Source organism: Hippopotamus amphibius, chromosome 8 (assembly GCF_030028045.1).
Source record: "Hippopotamus amphibius kiboko isolate mHipAmp2 chromosome 8, mHipAmp2.hap2, whole genome shotgun sequence".
In the NCBI taxonomy this organism is placed as follows: domain Eukaryota; kingdom Metazoa; phylum Chordata; class Mammalia; order Artiodactyla; family Hippopotamidae; genus Hippopotamus; species Hippopotamus amphibius.
Genome location: NC_080193.1, coordinates 107,895,011 through 107,912,921, shown reverse-complemented (window position 1 = coordinate 107,912,921; position 17,911 = coordinate 107,895,011). Strand labels below are relative to the sequence as shown.

Here is a 17,911-nt window from a genome sequence, read left to right as displayed (position 1 = left end):
CTTAGAATCCGCCTTGACTCTTCCCCATCTGGACCTAAAGTTCTAGAATCTCTACATCCAACACAGCCTTTGAATTAACTCCCTTTTCTCCATCACCATTAGTCCAGCTCTTCATCACGCCACCTAGGATAATGCCACAGCCTCCCAGATGGCTTCTCTAACTTTAGTCTCTCATCTTCTAATGCACCTCCACATGGCCACCAAAGTGAACTCTGTAAAACAGGATATTCCTCTGTTTGTAAATTCAGTGGCTCCACATGGAGTACAAAGTATGGCTTCACTGACCAACCAACTCTAACCTATCTTTCCAACCTGAGCTTTGAGAACTTGCCTTTACTTGTATCTGTTAATTTGTCCTAAACTACTCTCGTGCTGCTGTGGCTTAGCTCACGGCCCTCCTTAGAATGTCCTCGTTCCTTTGGTCCACCTGGTAAAATCCTAGTCATCATCCTTCAAGGCTTCCCTTCACACCTGTTGTCTTCACCTTTCCCCAACATCCCACCCCCATCCTGAAGGGAGACTTGTTCCCACATTCGTGTTCCCACACATCTCTTCATTACAGGACTAAACACAGAGCTTTCGGAGTCACTTGTTGACTCACTGCCCCACCGTGAATTTTCAAAGGCAGAGACTGTCTTATTCATCTTTGCAGCACCAGGGTCTCATTCAGTGCCTGGATCATAGCTGGATGCTCAATAAACCTCTGTTAAGTGAACAAATTAATAGATCTTTTCCTGTTTGCGGTATTCAGCTAGGCTGTAGCTTCATTATGATACCAATATATAAAAACAGGTGTTATGTATCAAAGAACATAGAGCAGCCTTTAGTGACACATATGGAGTTTGGACTTCTATTAAAATAGTTTTAAATTCTGGTAGCTGCCTCAGTGTGAACAGTATATAGCCTATAATAAGGATAAATACAGCTGATGTTTTGTCAACGTCATGACTACCTTCCTTTAAAAAAACTAATTTGCTAAGCTGCACTATCTATTCATTCACCCACTCATTCCTCCATTCACACCACACCTCTTTCAAAAAGAATTTAAACTTAAAAATTTAAGTTTATTTCCTCTATCAACACATTCTACCTGCCCATGCATCTCTGGTCTTCCTGTCTAATGTAATTAGTGACTACTGAAGGGAAAAAAAATTATCCAAGACCATTAAACTGACTATATTATTCTATATTACTTCTCGAAAATAGAGATTTCTTTTCATCATTCATTGAATCAATCTCCTAACTAGAACTTTTTAAATCCCAAAAGCTAACATAGTATTTTGTGCCCTGATATTTTCCAAGATATTTTAGGCACTACATAACATAATGAAGAGTAAATTCTATACCTGAGTATTTCATACTGCTAACATTTATCCTTCTGTTTTGGAACGTCATTATTTTCCTGTCAAAATGAATCCCCATGGAAACAAGCCAGTTTTAAGAGACAGGAAATGCCACAGAATATGTACCTGTGCTAACACTACAGATGTACCCAAAGCGTTCCCTTACTGTCCTTTGCAAGGAGAGGACATTTGACTTCCGGGCTCACTCCTCAGAGAATTCACTGCGCGCAGCAGGTGGACTCACCTGGCGAGTTCTGGGGAGAGGACACAGGGGAACCACGTGGGGACTGACAGTAGCTGGGATGGAGTAAGGCATGTGGTGGCACATATGACATTATCTCTTCTTCAAATAAACTGGAGAAAGACAAGAAACAAAATGCATACTTTAGCCAAAGAGGTGGGTAAACGCCTTGTTTCTGCAATCAGTAAGTCGATCTCTCGCTTTGACCAATTCCATCCTACGTCCAGTTCATCCTACGTCCAGTTCACATCCCAAAGAAAGCACCTGTACCCTTTCTCCTGCAGGTAATTCTTGGGACAAAAAACAGCTGGCTTTTGCAGCTTTTCTGAAACCTATGGTTATTTGCCTGTTTTCCTACCATCTTTGTACAGCATGATTTCTATTCTGTCACTTTAATAAGTGAGTTTCAGTTTGCATGTTCATTTGAAAATAGCCTGGGTTTTTACATTTAGGAATAAGATTCAAACATGAGACAATGTATATTGAGGACTCATAATAAATATACAAAGTCTGTTTATATCTTCATTCCAAGACATATACAACAGGGTCTCAGCCTTCAAAGAGCTGAGGATTTCACTGGAGAATTAAAAGCAAAATAAAACAAAACACCTTCTAAATAATTACAACTACTAAATAACCAGCTTCCTCATTTACTCTGGCTTTATAACGTTTTTCAAATGTGAGGATTTTGATCGTATTCAGTCTAGTGTTTTCTTTCTCCTCCATACTGAAATTTCTGTTTCTAATACTCTCCTAAAAGATAGTAACCAGGGATCTGAGATCTTGGAATCCTAGACTTTTCATTAACTGTTATGATAAAGGAATGTACTAACTGATTATCAAATATACAAACACTTGACAATAGAATCAACAGTACAAGTAAGAGTACCTGTGTTTTTTAATTAAGAGTAGAAGTAGCTTTTCCTCAAACTTGGTCAAATCTAGAAATCTATTACTTGTTTTCAAAAAACATTGAGAAAAGGTGGCAACAGTTTAGCTCTGCAGAGATTTAAGGAAAGAACTCCTAAGGCTTATGGCACTGGTTTCCAGCTCAGGCAATGCTGCCCTTCCCCACACTCTACGGGGACATCGCACAATGTCTCAGGATGTCTTTGGTTGTCGTAACTGGGAAAAGGGGTGCTTTTGGCATCTAACGGGTAGAGGCCAGGATGCTGATAAACATCTTACAATGCATAGAATAGCTCCCTGCAACAAAGACATATCCAGCCCAAAATGTCAATACTTTTAAGGCTGAGAGACCCTGGGTTATAGCAATACAATAACAACTTGATAACTCTTTCTCTGGTTCTTCACTCACCTGCACACGTCTGCTAAACCACAATAAACCACTATCGCAAAAGGGTTTTTAGACACCATATTTTTTTAAGCCATCTTTCCACTTTGAAACTATAAAAGTCAAACAATTTAGAAACAGAAGCAATAAGTAATTGTATTTGTAATACCAAATTAAGCCCTGAAACAGTCAATTCTCTTTCTCAATAAATCAGTAACCATCGGAATAATGTGAATTTTAAGTTGATTGCTAAGAAAAAATGCCATATAAACAATTGATACCATAAAGGTATAGAAACTCATAGCTAAATTAATTGAAGAGTAGGAATTAGCACCCTCTCCTCAAACATCTATACCTGCGTCCCTTTGCCCCATGACACTTATTTCTTTTAAATACAGCCAATGTACAGAAATCTTCCATATCAAGAGATTTTTTTTTACTTGAAAAATTTAATATAGGAGAGATAGAGAATATAAAAACACTCACTACATATCATCCAAGATTAATATACGTTAACCATTCTACTTATGCTTCAGACAAACACACATGCATACTTAGAGATGAATATATATCTCTATATAGATGTATCTATATATCTGTGTATGCATGTGTGTATATGAAGTCCCTTTTGAGGTCCTCTATCATGAATTTAACATATCCTTCCATAGTCGGATATTTTGCAACATATGTATAGATGAACAATATACAGTTTTGCCTTATGCATTGCTAAAAAATTATATAAATGCTTTATAAGTATATTGCATTCTTGAACTTTTTTTATTCAACAACATATTTCTGGTATCTGTCTGTGTTGATATATATAAGGGTCTAGTTTACTACTTTTACCTGCTATGTAGTATTCCATCCTATTAACGTATCAGTTTATTTATCCATACCTTTCTTGACAAATATTGACTTTTTTCCCAACTGTGTACTCTTATCAATAATGATGCAATGAATATCCTGTACGTAGCATCTTGTATACACGTAATAGTGTTTCTTAGTGTAAATATGGTATATATCTAAAAGCAGAATTGCTCAGTCATAGTGTATACATCTTTTTAACTGTACAAGACATAGTCAAATTGTCCTCCCAACAGGTTGTAGAAATTGCAATCCCACCAGTCCAGGCAATATGGAGTTCCTATTTCTGGCTTGGTATTACCAGACTTTTTGATTTTTTCAAATTTAATAGCATGAAATAGTATCTCATTATTTGAAATTGTATTTTATGATTACTAGCATCTTTCCATGAATATATTGGCTATGCATGCTTCACTTCTTTTGAAATGCCTTTTTATATTCTTTATCCATTTTTCTTTGGGGTTATTTTCTTTCAAATTGATTTAAAGGCATGCTTTATGTATTCATGATATCTTTGTTTTATGTGCTGTGAATATATTCTTCTAGTTTGTTGCCTTTTTATGCCTTGATATGTGGTGTTTTCCATTACACAAAATTGAAGAATTCTAATGTAGCCAAATTTATCATTTCCTATATAAGCTCTGTTAAAGGTACACTTTTTACATTAGTTGAATTAGAGACAGAATATATGAAACAGAATAACTAATAACAATTACAACAAAGTTATTTTAAAATTCTTGAGTTTTATAACAGCTATATTGGAAAATAACCTTACATGTGTTTATTTTAAAATGAATAATTTCATAGAGCCCTATCATCTCTACATTGCAGCTTGCTGATATTCAAGTCCATTTGTACCAGGAGTGACTTTCCTTTTTAAGAAACAGACAATTTATATAGGCAAAAAAAAAAAAATAAGGCACAAGGATATAATGCACAGCACAGGAAATATAGCCAATTTTTTATAATAACTTTAAGTGGAATATAATCTATAAAAACATTGAATCATGATGTACACTTAAAACAAATATAACACTGTAAATCAATTGTACTTTAATAAAAATATTTTTATTAAAATGTAACTCATATACTATGAAATTCACCCAAGAAAATAAATATTTTTAAGTAGGAAAAAGAAAGAAATGGACAAAATATAAAAACAGAAACAGAGACTCCATCTACGTATCCAACAAGTCCACTGCCTGAGTTTATAGTTGCTGATTCATATGACTCAAAATCCAAAGTAAAATAAAAAATAAAGAACTGAGACTATTCCAAAATGTCTCAATAATCATTAAATATTATTTATTAAGCATTCACATGTAATATATTGCCACAGTGCACCACTATTTATTTGCTCACCCAAATGAAACAGAAGTCTAGAATTAAATACCATCATGTCATTTGTATGTAATAATTATAAAGGTATTATATATAAGTAAACTTCTCACACTTCTCCAAAGGTTCATTAACTTCAGAAAGCATGCTTATTTTCCCCAAAGGGGAAAATGTAGCCTTGCTCTTTACTTACTTACTTACTTACTTATTTATTTATTTATTTATTTATTTATTTATTTATTTATAGTTTGGATATCAGTTTATTATAAAAGAGAAACATGGAAATTATTGACATGATGAAAGATTTCAGAACTTCAGTGGAATGGGCAGCTTCACGGGATGCCATTTCAAAAGCAACATATTTCAGTCGACATATTTTCCAAGAATGTCACCATCTCTAAATAAGAAATAATCCTTGTCGTCTAGAACTACTTTGGTGCCTACATATTCTGGGAGAAGAACTTAATCTCCAACTTTCACGCTAATTGCTTGAATCTCTCCGCCCTTTCCTTTAGAGCCCGATCCAACTGCCACTACCGTTGCTTGCAATACTTTTCCTTGTGATTTTTCTGGAAGCATAATGCCTCCTTTGGTTACAGTTTCAGCTGCACTTCTCTCAACTAATATTCGGCCAAAGAGGGGAAGAAACTTTCTACATGCCTGTCCTGCCATGACTCTGGCTGCCACAGTTCATACTCTGCTCTCACGCTGCCGCTGCACAGAGACTTGCTCTTTATATATAAATCAGTTTTCAAATATTTTAAAATTTAACCACATAACACATAGAAACTCATGCAAACTGTGGTGTTTACCAAAGTACAAATATTATAAACTATATTGTAGCTCAAATTATTTAGGACTATACCACCTAAAGATTACTTAACTAAGGACAGGTGAACAATAATCATGATTTGTTTTGTAATCATTTTTGTTTTTACTAATTCCCAAAGTAGAATTCTTTAGTTTAAATAAAAAAACAGACTTCTAGAAGGAACCAAAAGAGGCCTATCCCAGCCAGAATTTTGTCATGACACTTACTATTTTATCAACAACCAAACCATGGTAGAAACATCACACTCCATATTAATGACCAAGAATCTTCAGGAGTATCCAGCATGCTACATCCCGCTTTCAGAACTGTGAATACCACAGTTGAGAGTTACCGCCTAGACTGAGACGTGACCCCCACCCACCAGTACGTCTTGTTCAGGATAAAATGCGGTGAAATATCTATGGAAAGTGATTATATCCCTTTGACTTACGCTCCAACTGCAGAGTAAAAGAAAACAACTTCTTGGCTTTAGTTTTACAAATACGGCAACTATGAAGCATGCAGTGAAAATGAGACTATCAGCACTCTGGGACAGATAAAACATTGCTTGACATGGCCAAGCATGACTTCCCTTTACGTCTGTGCAGATTACTGTAGTGGGTACCCCAGTCACTAGGCAGAGCAAAGCACTATTTTACTCTAGTCGCCTACATTTGAGAGAGAATATCAAAAATGAAAAAGTCTCTTGAAAACTTGCCAGTTTCCATTCTAAGTTACTCTAATGTTCAAAACCAAAGCTCATCTAACCATCAGAAAAGAAAATACAATTGGTCAGTTTTAGGAAGGTCTATCAAGTTGGCAGTGAGTACCAGTGATCAAATTTCAACTTTCTTATCTGAATTCCCAAACTTAAATTCCCAGAACCATAAAGTAAATAAACACTGTCAAATCAGCAAAAGGGGGGAAAACATTCTGAGAAAAAAATTTGGGGTGAAAATATAAACACGACCTCTCTTCTACTCTGATGAGGCAAGTATAACCTCCAGGTATAACCTCCTGCTCCATTCTGTGAAGGGACATTCTACTCATTGGCCTCTACAAACTTTCCCTTCTGCAATACCATCTCCTTTGCCAGCAGGGTGAAAACAAAATCAAACTGATTCCAGTGACAAGAAATGAAATCTGAAATGAATTATTATTAAATCAGCATCCTGTATCTTCAACACGAGTATCCCACGAGTCTTTAAGAATAAAGGAGGCATTTATAGGTTGCCAATATTGGCACATTATCTTCTAAACTGTTCCACAATGCCTGATGATAGGAGACGTCCCACTTCAAGAAGGGGTTACGTACCTCAGCAACATAACAAGGTCTGCATCACTTGAAAGACGCACCAATCCTGGGGTTCCTTCAGTTCGGATAAATTGGATCTTCTCCCTATTCAAGCAAAGAAACAGCTCAAATATGTGCAGTAAACTTTTGGGATAACTCAGTACTTTAAGCACCATTTTTTTAAACAATGGTCACAACATTTTTTGGTACCTATTATGTGGCAGCTACTGTGCCCTAGGAATACAAATCCAAGAAAAACGTGGTCCTTGCCTTCGAGGAGGACCTCCTGAGCATTGACACCACCCAGTTCTAACGCTGCCAAAAGAATTATGTTATTGCATTCACCTTTTGCTGCCCAAATACCACTGTAGGTAGCAGCACCATCCAACCAACAAAACTCAGTCTCTGCTTTAAGTTAAAGCCTTGTTGTGGGCTTCAATCTAAGCATCAGTCGGGACCATTCAGGCTGATTCTCTGTTATTCCAAAAAGGGAGTGTGTAGGGATATTCATTTATTTTCCTGAGGATATACCTCTACATTATGTGTGACAAGTACATTCCTACTTGGAAGCAGGTAGCATCTATACATTATATATTCAATATAAAAGCATGTGTCTTTCAAATAACTGAAACCTAAATCATTTTCAGTTACCACAGCTGGTGAAATAGATTGTGCATATACTTGTGCAAATATATATGTACTTATACATACACACACCAAACACAACAGTGTGAGTTATCTGGACCACTATTTGATTATAGATATATGTGATAACACCAGTTTTTGTTTGTTTATTTGCTTGTTTGATGTGTCATCATTTTGCTAGTTTCAATTCTTCATATGAATATAAATTCAGTAAAATTTTGCTTCCCTTCATTTACAACATGCCATTTCAAAGCACCCCACATCAATTTTGATAAGATGAGGACAAAAAATAAGAACATAAACTATGGTACTGAAAGCATTACCCTGGATAGGAACATAGGGGTCAACACAAGTATACAATTTTAGTCTGTCTTAATGACAATATATTCTGATTCCTGTACTATGAAATAAAATATAGATCTCTGATGCAAGTATTTACTTAGATTTAGTTCTTTTGAATAGAGCATCTTGTTTTCCTATTTGATATTTATACAAAGTTCTAATGCATTTTGTATTCCCAAATTTCAAATTCCAATTCAATTGTATACAGGCTTGAAAGCAATGAGGTGAAAGGCAAGGTTTAATTGTTGAGATGAAAAATTCCCTAATATGCAGAAAAATCAACTGATATGCTCTTAGCCACATAGCTTACTGGGAATTATAAACAGAGTTTAGTCCTAGGCTTCTTCTGCCTAGATCCATTTTACATAAATTGCTTGCATATGAAGCATCTAATCTTTGATATTATCAAACTTTTCTTTTGTTCTTTATTGTCAGTAGCAATATTATATGTTTTATATAATTTTACATTATGAAATTTTATATTATAGCTATATATTATATATACTATATATAGTAGCTAGCTACTGGCAATATAGATACAGATACAGGTATAGATCTACATATAGATGAACGGCAGACATATATGTAAAGAAACTATTCAGTGGAGAAAGGCCAGCCTCTCTTCTCTGTTTAAGGTTATTTTAGTCTGAAGGCTTAAACCAAGCAGAACACTTTCCTTCAAGTGTTACAATCATATGTTTGAAGCACATGATGGAAAGTAAGGCCCATTGTCTGGTAAATGGTTTTTTGATAAGAGATATAAAAGTTAGTTTAAGGAAAGCTAAATTACAAAAAAGTTATCGTGGAGAAAAAAAGAACTTGACCAAAGAAGTACTATTATAAGGGTCAGTAACAATATGCTTTGATCTTGAAGAATCAAAAGTCATCTCCTGTAAAAACACAGTTTATCTCCTTAGTCTATCACCACAACGAACCAGGCAAACCGAACAAAACCAGAAAACAAACAGGCTGAGCGCTCTCCTCCACTCCTGTAACTGGAACCACACAAAACGGGCTGAATGATGAAAAAGATAGCACGCTGCGGACTGTGGCTTGTATGTATCCTGTGATATCCTGTGAATAAGGAACAGATCATAGCTTCCTGAGTCAGAAGGATGACAGGGCGAGGGAAGGGAAGGGAAAGATATCACAGGAAATATGCCAATTGGGAAACTTTTCATCATTTTCCAGATATTACCTAATGAAGTAGTGAAGGCAACTGGTCTGATTCTTTGGACCAGAACATACCAGAAGCAGGCTGATTCTAATTCTCTATGGGGTCAGCTAATTTATCACAAAGACAAACAATGGGTCATATGCTTCTGGGAACAAGACACTGGAGCATGTTATCTGATGTACCTCTCACCACTAAGGACTTTATTATATTAATATTTGTTCATTCAGCAAACATTTTCTGAATGCCTACTATGTGCTGGGCATGGTACCACACACTGGGAATCCAACTGGGTGTAAGACACAGCCCCTTTCTCAAAGAGTTCATGGAGCAGGGGAGGAGAGAGAGTCCATGGGCAATTCCAGGATGATATAAGAATATTTCAATTATTCCATTCACTTAACCGAACTCCATTTAGGCCTTATATCCACTCCTCTTTTATTAAATCCTTCATAAAGTTATTTCACATAAAAACAAAGAAGGCATTATTTATTGACTATCAAGAAAGCAGATCAAGGCTGAGGAGGAAAAAGAAGTCAGTGGATATCCTCAGAAATGTCACCAATCTCTCCTGAGGAGAAAAAAAAGGGAACTACTCCTCAGTTATCAGGTATTTGCCCAATAGTCTATAGGCCAGTATTTCTTAAACTGGCATCATTTGCCTACTAGAAATCTACAGACATAATCTTCAGTGCTGGGAGAATTTTTAAATGCTGTGTTTTCACTCTGATGATCAAAACTGCTAACATGAGGTAAGCATATTTTGGACAATCTAGATGACATATGTGACTGAACATTACTAAGTGACTTCAGCTCCCATGCTTGCATTTACAAAACACTTGTTGCCAAGTGAGGTGAACTTTCAGAGTGTTGATGAGCAGGGCCTTGATGTTAAATATGATAACAGCCCCTGCCTGCTCCTCACACGCAATTCTTTCACCACTTTAAAAAGACAAAAGTTTTCTTTTGCAATATTAATTTGCACATTTTTTAAATTTCAATTTGCAAATGTAATGATCATGATCAAAGTGAGGCAAGATAATGTATAACATAAATTGTCACAGGCTAAAGAGAAAACAAAATAAATGGACTTAAAAAGTGAATTATGCATTTATGCTAAGTAAAGCATAAAAGATGTTATGGTGTGTTCTAAGAACAGAAGCTTTAAAGTAGTTTGCAAGTAGAAAAGTGCTGGTAGAATCATCACAGGGTGCGTGTAATGACATATTTTTCTTCAGTACTGCACTTGGGGGTGCACTATTAAATGAACTGGCTCATCACATAGATAAAAATAAGCTATTTGTTATGAAAGAAAAATGATGACCACAATGATGCCACAGATGCAAGTGATAGACTATTAGAGGCAAAATCAAAAGAACTGAGTCATAACACAAATGAGACAAAAAGCACAAACGTGTCTTTCCACGGACACTGGTCTCAACATTGGTGATCCGGCTTCTGAGAAAGAAAGTCTTCTCACAATAACATTAATTCAAAGGTTATTTTTTTAGTTTTTACTTAATTTATATTTCTTTTGGCTTTATAGCTTATAAAAGCTGTAAGGATAAGAAGTTTACGCATATTTTATATTTGCACACATTTACGTTTCATAAAAATAAAATCACCATTGTAGATCTGCAAAGTTTCTTTTTCTTTTAAGATGGAAAATAACAGATTTGGCTCCTAAAAAATTTCCATGAGTCCACCCAGTGTCTGAAACAAACAGAACAAGTTTGAGAAATACTGTTGATGATTCATATGACTTTGATTAGAGGGACATTTGAAAGTTACATTAATATATTTATTCACATTTATTTTATAAATTTATAGAGTTAGAAGGAATCTGCAGCAGTCCTCTAATTTCTTTCTTTATTGGCTTCACTTTAATGAAGAAATTCTATTCAATTTTAGTGGTTTATAATAAGAACTAAGATTATATTCAAATAACAGTTTATCATTTGACCCTCTCTGCATAGGCATGTTTCTCACTGTGCCCTTTACGACACATTCAGCACTGCCCCCACTGCACTGTCTCACACGGCCACTCAGCTATAACTTCACTTCCTTCTGAATCGTGCGATTCTGGAGGGCAAAAGCCCTTCCTCCTTTATCTGTGTGCCTCCAATTACCTAGCAGTATGCTGTGCACACAAGAGGTGCTCAGTAAAGTCAAACCAGGCATGGTCAGTTAATACCAAAAGAGACTTAACTCCTAACAAAAAATTTCCCTGTGTCCACTCAGTATTTGGAATAAACTTTATAGCATTTTTTGTCGTGGTGGAGAAAAGAGAATCAGAAAGCCAACATTAGACTGTTTACTAAAACAGGACCCACTACAGGAAGTGCAAAGACAAGTAAAGGCAACCTCTTAATAAGAAAACACAGCTGTTATAACTAAGAGTTTTATACAGATACTAGACTGTATGCATAGTGACAACCTCAGGAAAAAGTCACTGGCTACTGCTGTCTCAGATGCCCACAGCCTTCAGACCTTGGTAACCACTTCCTCCAACGCACAGAATCACCCCAGAAGATCAGCTCAAGCAGAAGATCATTTGAGGACAAGGAACATAGTCTCAAGACCGGAATTCCCACAGAAAATACCCTCATTGAAACCAACATTTTGGTGAAGTTAAAGTATGGCACGTGATCAAAAACAATCAGAAGCAGCAATGGCTCTAAACCACAACACTCTCTGGATTGCAGACTCTGCACACACACGGTTCCTGTAGATGCAGTTTAGTAAACCTTAAAAAAAAAAATATATATGTTGTTAAAACTGCCTCAGGGCAATTTTAGAGAAATCCCCAAGACTTCTCTGAGGGTGTAAAGTCAAGAAAGAAAACCAGTACTATCATTCAGACTTCTGATTACAGTCACAGGGCATGGGCTGACTTGAAGGGTAAGAGTCAAGCATTAGAAAGGTCAACTTCTCTTTCTATTTCTCATTATACAGCTTAGGTTTGGAAATACAGGTCCGTTATTATCTCATGATTCTTATGGACACACAGAAGTGACATCGATTAGCCATATATTTGTAAATGGATATAAATCAGCTCTGTGCTAAGAATTCAGAGTTACTTAACTCTCTCTGCTTGTTTCCTCATCTTTAAATAAGTACAGTTATAGTATCTGCTTCATAGGTTGGTGGAAAGGACTTAATGAATGAATGCAAATAAAATGCTTATTTAGCACAGAACTATATACAGTAGCGCTCAATAATTTTAAAATATTGAGTATATTATTAGATAGGCCTCCTAATTATTACTTTTTCAAGAGACAGAATTATCTATTGAAAATAGAGTAAAATTAGATGTCTGGTCATATACTCCTTTTTTCTGTTTCTGTTGTTGGCAAGTTATTTTAACCATGCTATTTACCTTGGTTAATTCCACAAATATCTATTGAGTATTTCTGTGACATGCAGTAGACAAGACCCTGGCCTCTCCAGAAAACTGAAATAATGCTGTGAGCACCAACGAGATAATATAAATGAAGAGTTTACATTCAGTGGATAATGGGAAACATTATTCTCAGTAAAGCAAAATTCTATATAAAGCAAAACCATTTTGGACTCTAAAAAAGGAGTTTAGTTATTGTACACAAAAACATGTGGTTATAAGACACCATACCTAAGGCATTCTAACACCTTGCGCCCTACACCCATCATTATTTTGAAGAATTAATATCTAGGATATACTAGAATACATAACTAGAGGTTTCTATTTTCTTGTAACTTATATTTATTATATATTTCATAACAAGTGTTTTAACTGAAAATATATTCAGGAATTGAAACTATGTTATATAGGCATATATTTTATTTTAAAATCTATCTATCTACCTAACAAAAAAACCCAAATTGGTTACAATATAAGACATTAGAATGGACAGGTCAGTTAAAGAGCAGGTAAAGGGACAGACAAGGATAAGGCAGTGTTTTTTAAACAGTGATACAAAATGTCAAGGTAAGGGAAAAAAGAACTTGAGGCACCAATTTTTGGAAAACAGTACTACAAAAAGTAGTATTTTTCTAGATTTGGCAGTCATTATTTAGAAAACTAAAAACAAAAAAGTCCACCCACAACAGAAACAAAAACATAAAATACTTTGGGAATACCTAGACAAGAAACATTCAGTTCTGGAATAAATAAATAAGAAAATTTTATTGTAAGAAATGAAATGGTTGAATACATGAAAAAATATATAGTTGTAGAAGAAAAAATGGAAAACTATAAATATTTTAATTGTATCCAAAGTTAACTTAAAAATTTTAAAAACAATCCCCATCAAAATCCCAATGTAATTTTAAAGGTTGAGAACATTATTCAAAACTTCATCTCAATACTCAAAATAATGCTATGTACTAGAGAATTTTAGCCAAGACTTCAAAATAAAGAATTGTTATGCTATCATTTCTTGAGATCTAAAATTAATATATCGAAATATACAAAGATATATAAATTGTTGTATTAAAAAGATTCTATTTCTTTACATATGTGATTTTGTGTACTGGAAATGTAGCTACTTGCCCTTTGGGATTATCATTTAGTCCCAAATATACTGCTATGAAATTGATTAATTTACCAAATATTTCTCAAACACCCACTTTATTCAATATAAGATGTGAGGTCCTACGAGGATTAAAAAGATGAGTAAGATATAGACCTTGACTTCATGTAGCTCATACTTGATTTGGAATATGTGTGTAAGAAAATATATGGTAGAAAAAAATAAGATGTTTTTAAACATTTTAAGCACAGATAGGAACATCATGCCATTTCTATTGCAAACAATGAAATTCAGACACACAGGATACCTGACTTCTGGTATAAAGGCACCCTAATGGGTCTGCAAGAATGTTTTCTGTAAAATGTACTCTCAAGGAACAGAGAATAATAACTTATTCAATGGGATATACCCATTTGTATGTAGCACAATGTGTATGAAATAAAGAAATTTTAATTTTATCCAAGTTAATTTTTCTGAAGATAGTTTCCATAACTATTTAAATCCACTGAGAAAGGCCAAAAAGGAAAAAAAATACATTATTAACATAAAGGGGATATGTATTTTGTTTGCTTTGTAAGAAATGCTTCTGATTCACTAATAACTTAGCAATTTAAATGTATACGTAAAAATCAGATTTCATTAAAAAACCATTTTGTGCTATCACAACAGGTAATGCATTGTTCTTCATGATTTTAGAAATGGCTTATTATTCTCCTGAGTTTGGGGAAAGCATTGAGCCTGGAATCCATACTGATATTTTTCTTTGGTCCCCACAGTGTCCACATCTGATGAGCTACTGAAGAAGGATGACATTTTGCTGACCTCTTGATAAACGCAACAGAATATAGCAAAAATCAACAGTGGAACAGACACACCTAAAACATGGTTATTCTTCATGTAAGAAAATGGTTTGAAAACCCTGACTGAATCATTTGTTAGCCAGAAAATACAATGCTTTGGATAAATATCTAGTGGATGAACATATCTGTAATTTGGGAAACCTTTCAAAGTTCTATCAAGGAACTTTATTTATACAAAAATGATAACAAATACCTGGGTGTAATACTTTAAGAGAATCTAAACTAATCTTGGCTATGAGTGTTTTTCTTTTAGGCCTTTTTTATCTTAAGTGACTGACTGTATAGTTATTTTTAAATTAATAGTTATGAGATTCCACGCATGGAAAATGTGAGAGCTAGACTTTTACAGGATGTACATGTCAAAAGCCTATACACTACTACAAATTGGCATATCCAATCACATAAAACATAAGTAGCAATTATTTCTTCTGCAGAAGCTGTGGAATAGATACCAGGGACTAAAAATCTGTGTTCCATACTGTGCTAGGTAGCAATACCTCAAACTTCTCATTAGATCTACAAGAAGATTATTGCCTGAGAAGACGTTTTAATTCACCTTTGGATGGCTTCTAAAATGTTATGTCAGTGATGTTTGGTCCTCAATAATTTGTACTGAACCTTAAGTCAGAAGGCTCAGTCCTCTGTGCAGGCATGCAGCAGTGAAGGCTGGTTTCATCACATGCATGTAAAAAGTTTTAGAACAAAGCTTCCTATAAGACAAAGGTTAAGCACAACACTAGAAAACCTTCCTACACAGAAGTTAATCATGGAACTCAGGATACCCTTCCTGTATTTTAACTATGTCCAGAGAATCACACGATGCCATCTCTACATATGATCAGCCTTAGGGATAGTGGTTTTGAGAAATCAGTAAATTTAGGGGTAAATTACTTTAAACTCCTTGTGATACAATGAAAAAGTGAAAGACAGACTATTAATATAATATTACTTTAAATTTGTTGTATGTTTTCTATTGCTTATGGAGTACCAGGGGCTGTAAATACATTATCTCATTTAATCTTCAAAAGGACACTGCAAGTTAGAAATTCCTATCTCCATTTTACAGAAGAGGAAACTATGACTTGGAGGCATTAAATGTCTCATTCAAAGTCTGGTGAGTGAACTGCAAAGCCAGAATTCAAACCAGGTTGTTTTGACCCCAAACCTGAACTCTTAAGATCTATATTCTACTACTTTCTAAGTGTCATTATTAACGCTGGTCTCCCAGTTGGGAGACGGACCGGGACTCTCCAATAACACTATGTGGTGTCAACAAGTTATTTTAATCACGTGTTTTAAAAAATTCAATAATTATGCCTATGTAAATTTTTCATAAGAAAATAATAGTTTCAAAGCAGTTTTTCTGTTACATAAATTTGGTACAACAAAGACCAGAAGTTTGTTATGTTGGTTCCAGGCATCTGAGAGAACAGTAAACAAATTAGGAGAAGACGACGAGAGAGAGCTAGGCAGGTCATAATAGGAAAATGCACAAGGATTGGCAAAGGGAAATTTCTGCTATTTTGACCAAGTAGATCAGATGTTAACTGAGATTAATATTTCCAGCCCAATATTAAATTCAGAAAAACTCATCTGTTAGAAAACTGGACAAGAAATTGGTTAGAAATTTGAACATTGGGGTTTGTTTTATGAAAGCCAGCTTTTGGAAACATTAACTTTTTATTTCATAAAATTCTGTATTGTTTGATAATTTCACAATGGCATGTACTATTTTTAAAATGAAAACAAAATTAAGAGTATAATTTGAGTAACAACAAAATTCTAGGGCTCTTAAAATAGGATTATGGGAAGAGACAGAAGGTCAGAGTCTGCGTTTGCTTCTATTCTGGTGAACCTTGGGACACGAATTCATTGGCCTTTTGTAGCTCAGAATTTCTTGACTTCCAAGTTATTGATTTACCAGTGACATAAAATAGGAAATGGCCCAATTTATACTGAACAGAAAAAAAGTATCATAGACCACATCCTCATGGGAAGGAAATTTTTTTAGGAAGCACTCAAGGAGGAACTGACCTAGAGCCCAAAATAGTTATCATTGATGTCTGAGGAAAGCTGGACTAGTAGGGAATAGACTTACTGGTTGAATCCAATAACCACACAAAAGGGGAAATTCTCAACTTTTAATTCAGTTTTATGGTACTTAGCTCCTTATTCATAATACAATGTTCTACAAGTACCAGCGCCAAGAAGTTGATTGAATTTGTATGCATTACCTTCATCTATAAAATATTCTGAAAAGGTTGTGTTTTTTAAATGAATAGATTTGTCTTTGGATAAAATATTAGAACATTTTATATCAGCCTTTATTTTAATGTTATAAAGTGTTTTGTAGGATTACTGTCTTTCACTGAGAACCAATGGTAGGATACAGTAATCCAATGGGACATGATCCATTTGAGGAGGTGGTACTGACCCCTGGATGTAGTTTTCTGAGCAAACAAACCTTTTCTGAGATTTAAAAAAAAAAAAAGGACAACTTGGTAGCGCGCGCATTTGCTTAACAGATGAAGTTAGAGGAAGTGATTTAAAAACAGCAGTTGAAAGCAAAAGCCACATCCCAGTGCATGAAAAACTCTAGCCATTTTCTACAGGAAAAGATACACAAGCGGGGGTCTCAAGGAAGAGAAAGCTGTATATGGATACAAACGAAACAAACTGCTTGCTATCATCTCGACAGCAAAGAATCGCAAGCAAAATAAGAAAATCACAAAGCACATAGGTATAACTCTCTGAATCTCCCATGGGCTGATGCTTATTTCCTCATTATGTTATGGAGAAAATAAGAAGGGATATTTCTTTTAAGTGGCTGTGCCACGGATGAGGAACAAGTACACAGAGCTCAGGATAGGAATACAGGTCCACAGTTACCTTTGACATACAATTACTCGGTGGGTCCCCTCCATACATAAATCTCTGATCAAATGTACCACTGAACTGTGAGATGAAAGAACCTCAGTTAGTTTCCTGCCCCTTCATTTGTGGGAATGCTCCTTATAATGCAGTTTTTAACTACATGAAACAGAGTGTTCCTTTAGCTGTACAAACTTCCCCATTATGTTGTTATGATAAGCAAAATGCTTAACTACCAACAGCTTTTCAGACTAAAAGCTACTGTGACACACACTCTATGTAAGAGGAAAAGCATTATCTCATTGACTTAAGTTCCTGCTTCT

General features: G+C 35.0%; 1 protein-coding gene and 1 pseudogene across 5 annotated transcripts in view; both read right to left on the bottom strand.

The window, feature by feature from the left end:
• The window catches only part of HECW2 (HECT, C2 and WW domain containing E3 ubiquitin protein ligase 2), a 387,653-nt gene that overhangs the window by 56,084 nt on the left and 313,658 nt on the right, over positions 1-17,911 (bottom strand). For all 5 annotated transcript variants that reach the window (XM_057746089.1, XM_057746091.1, XM_057746090.1 and 2 more), the window contains 2 exons: positions 7,207-7,290; positions 1,588-1,697 (listed from right to left, as the gene is read on the bottom strand). In XM_057746089.1, coding sequence (XP_057602072.1) covers positions 1,588-1,697; positions 7,207-7,290 — 194 coding nt within the window. The remainder of the gene's footprint in view (positions 1-1,587; positions 1,698-7,206; positions 7,291-17,911) is intronic.
• LOC130858928 (10 kDa heat shock protein, mitochondrial-like) lies at positions 5,444-5,752 on the bottom strand (annotated as a pseudogene).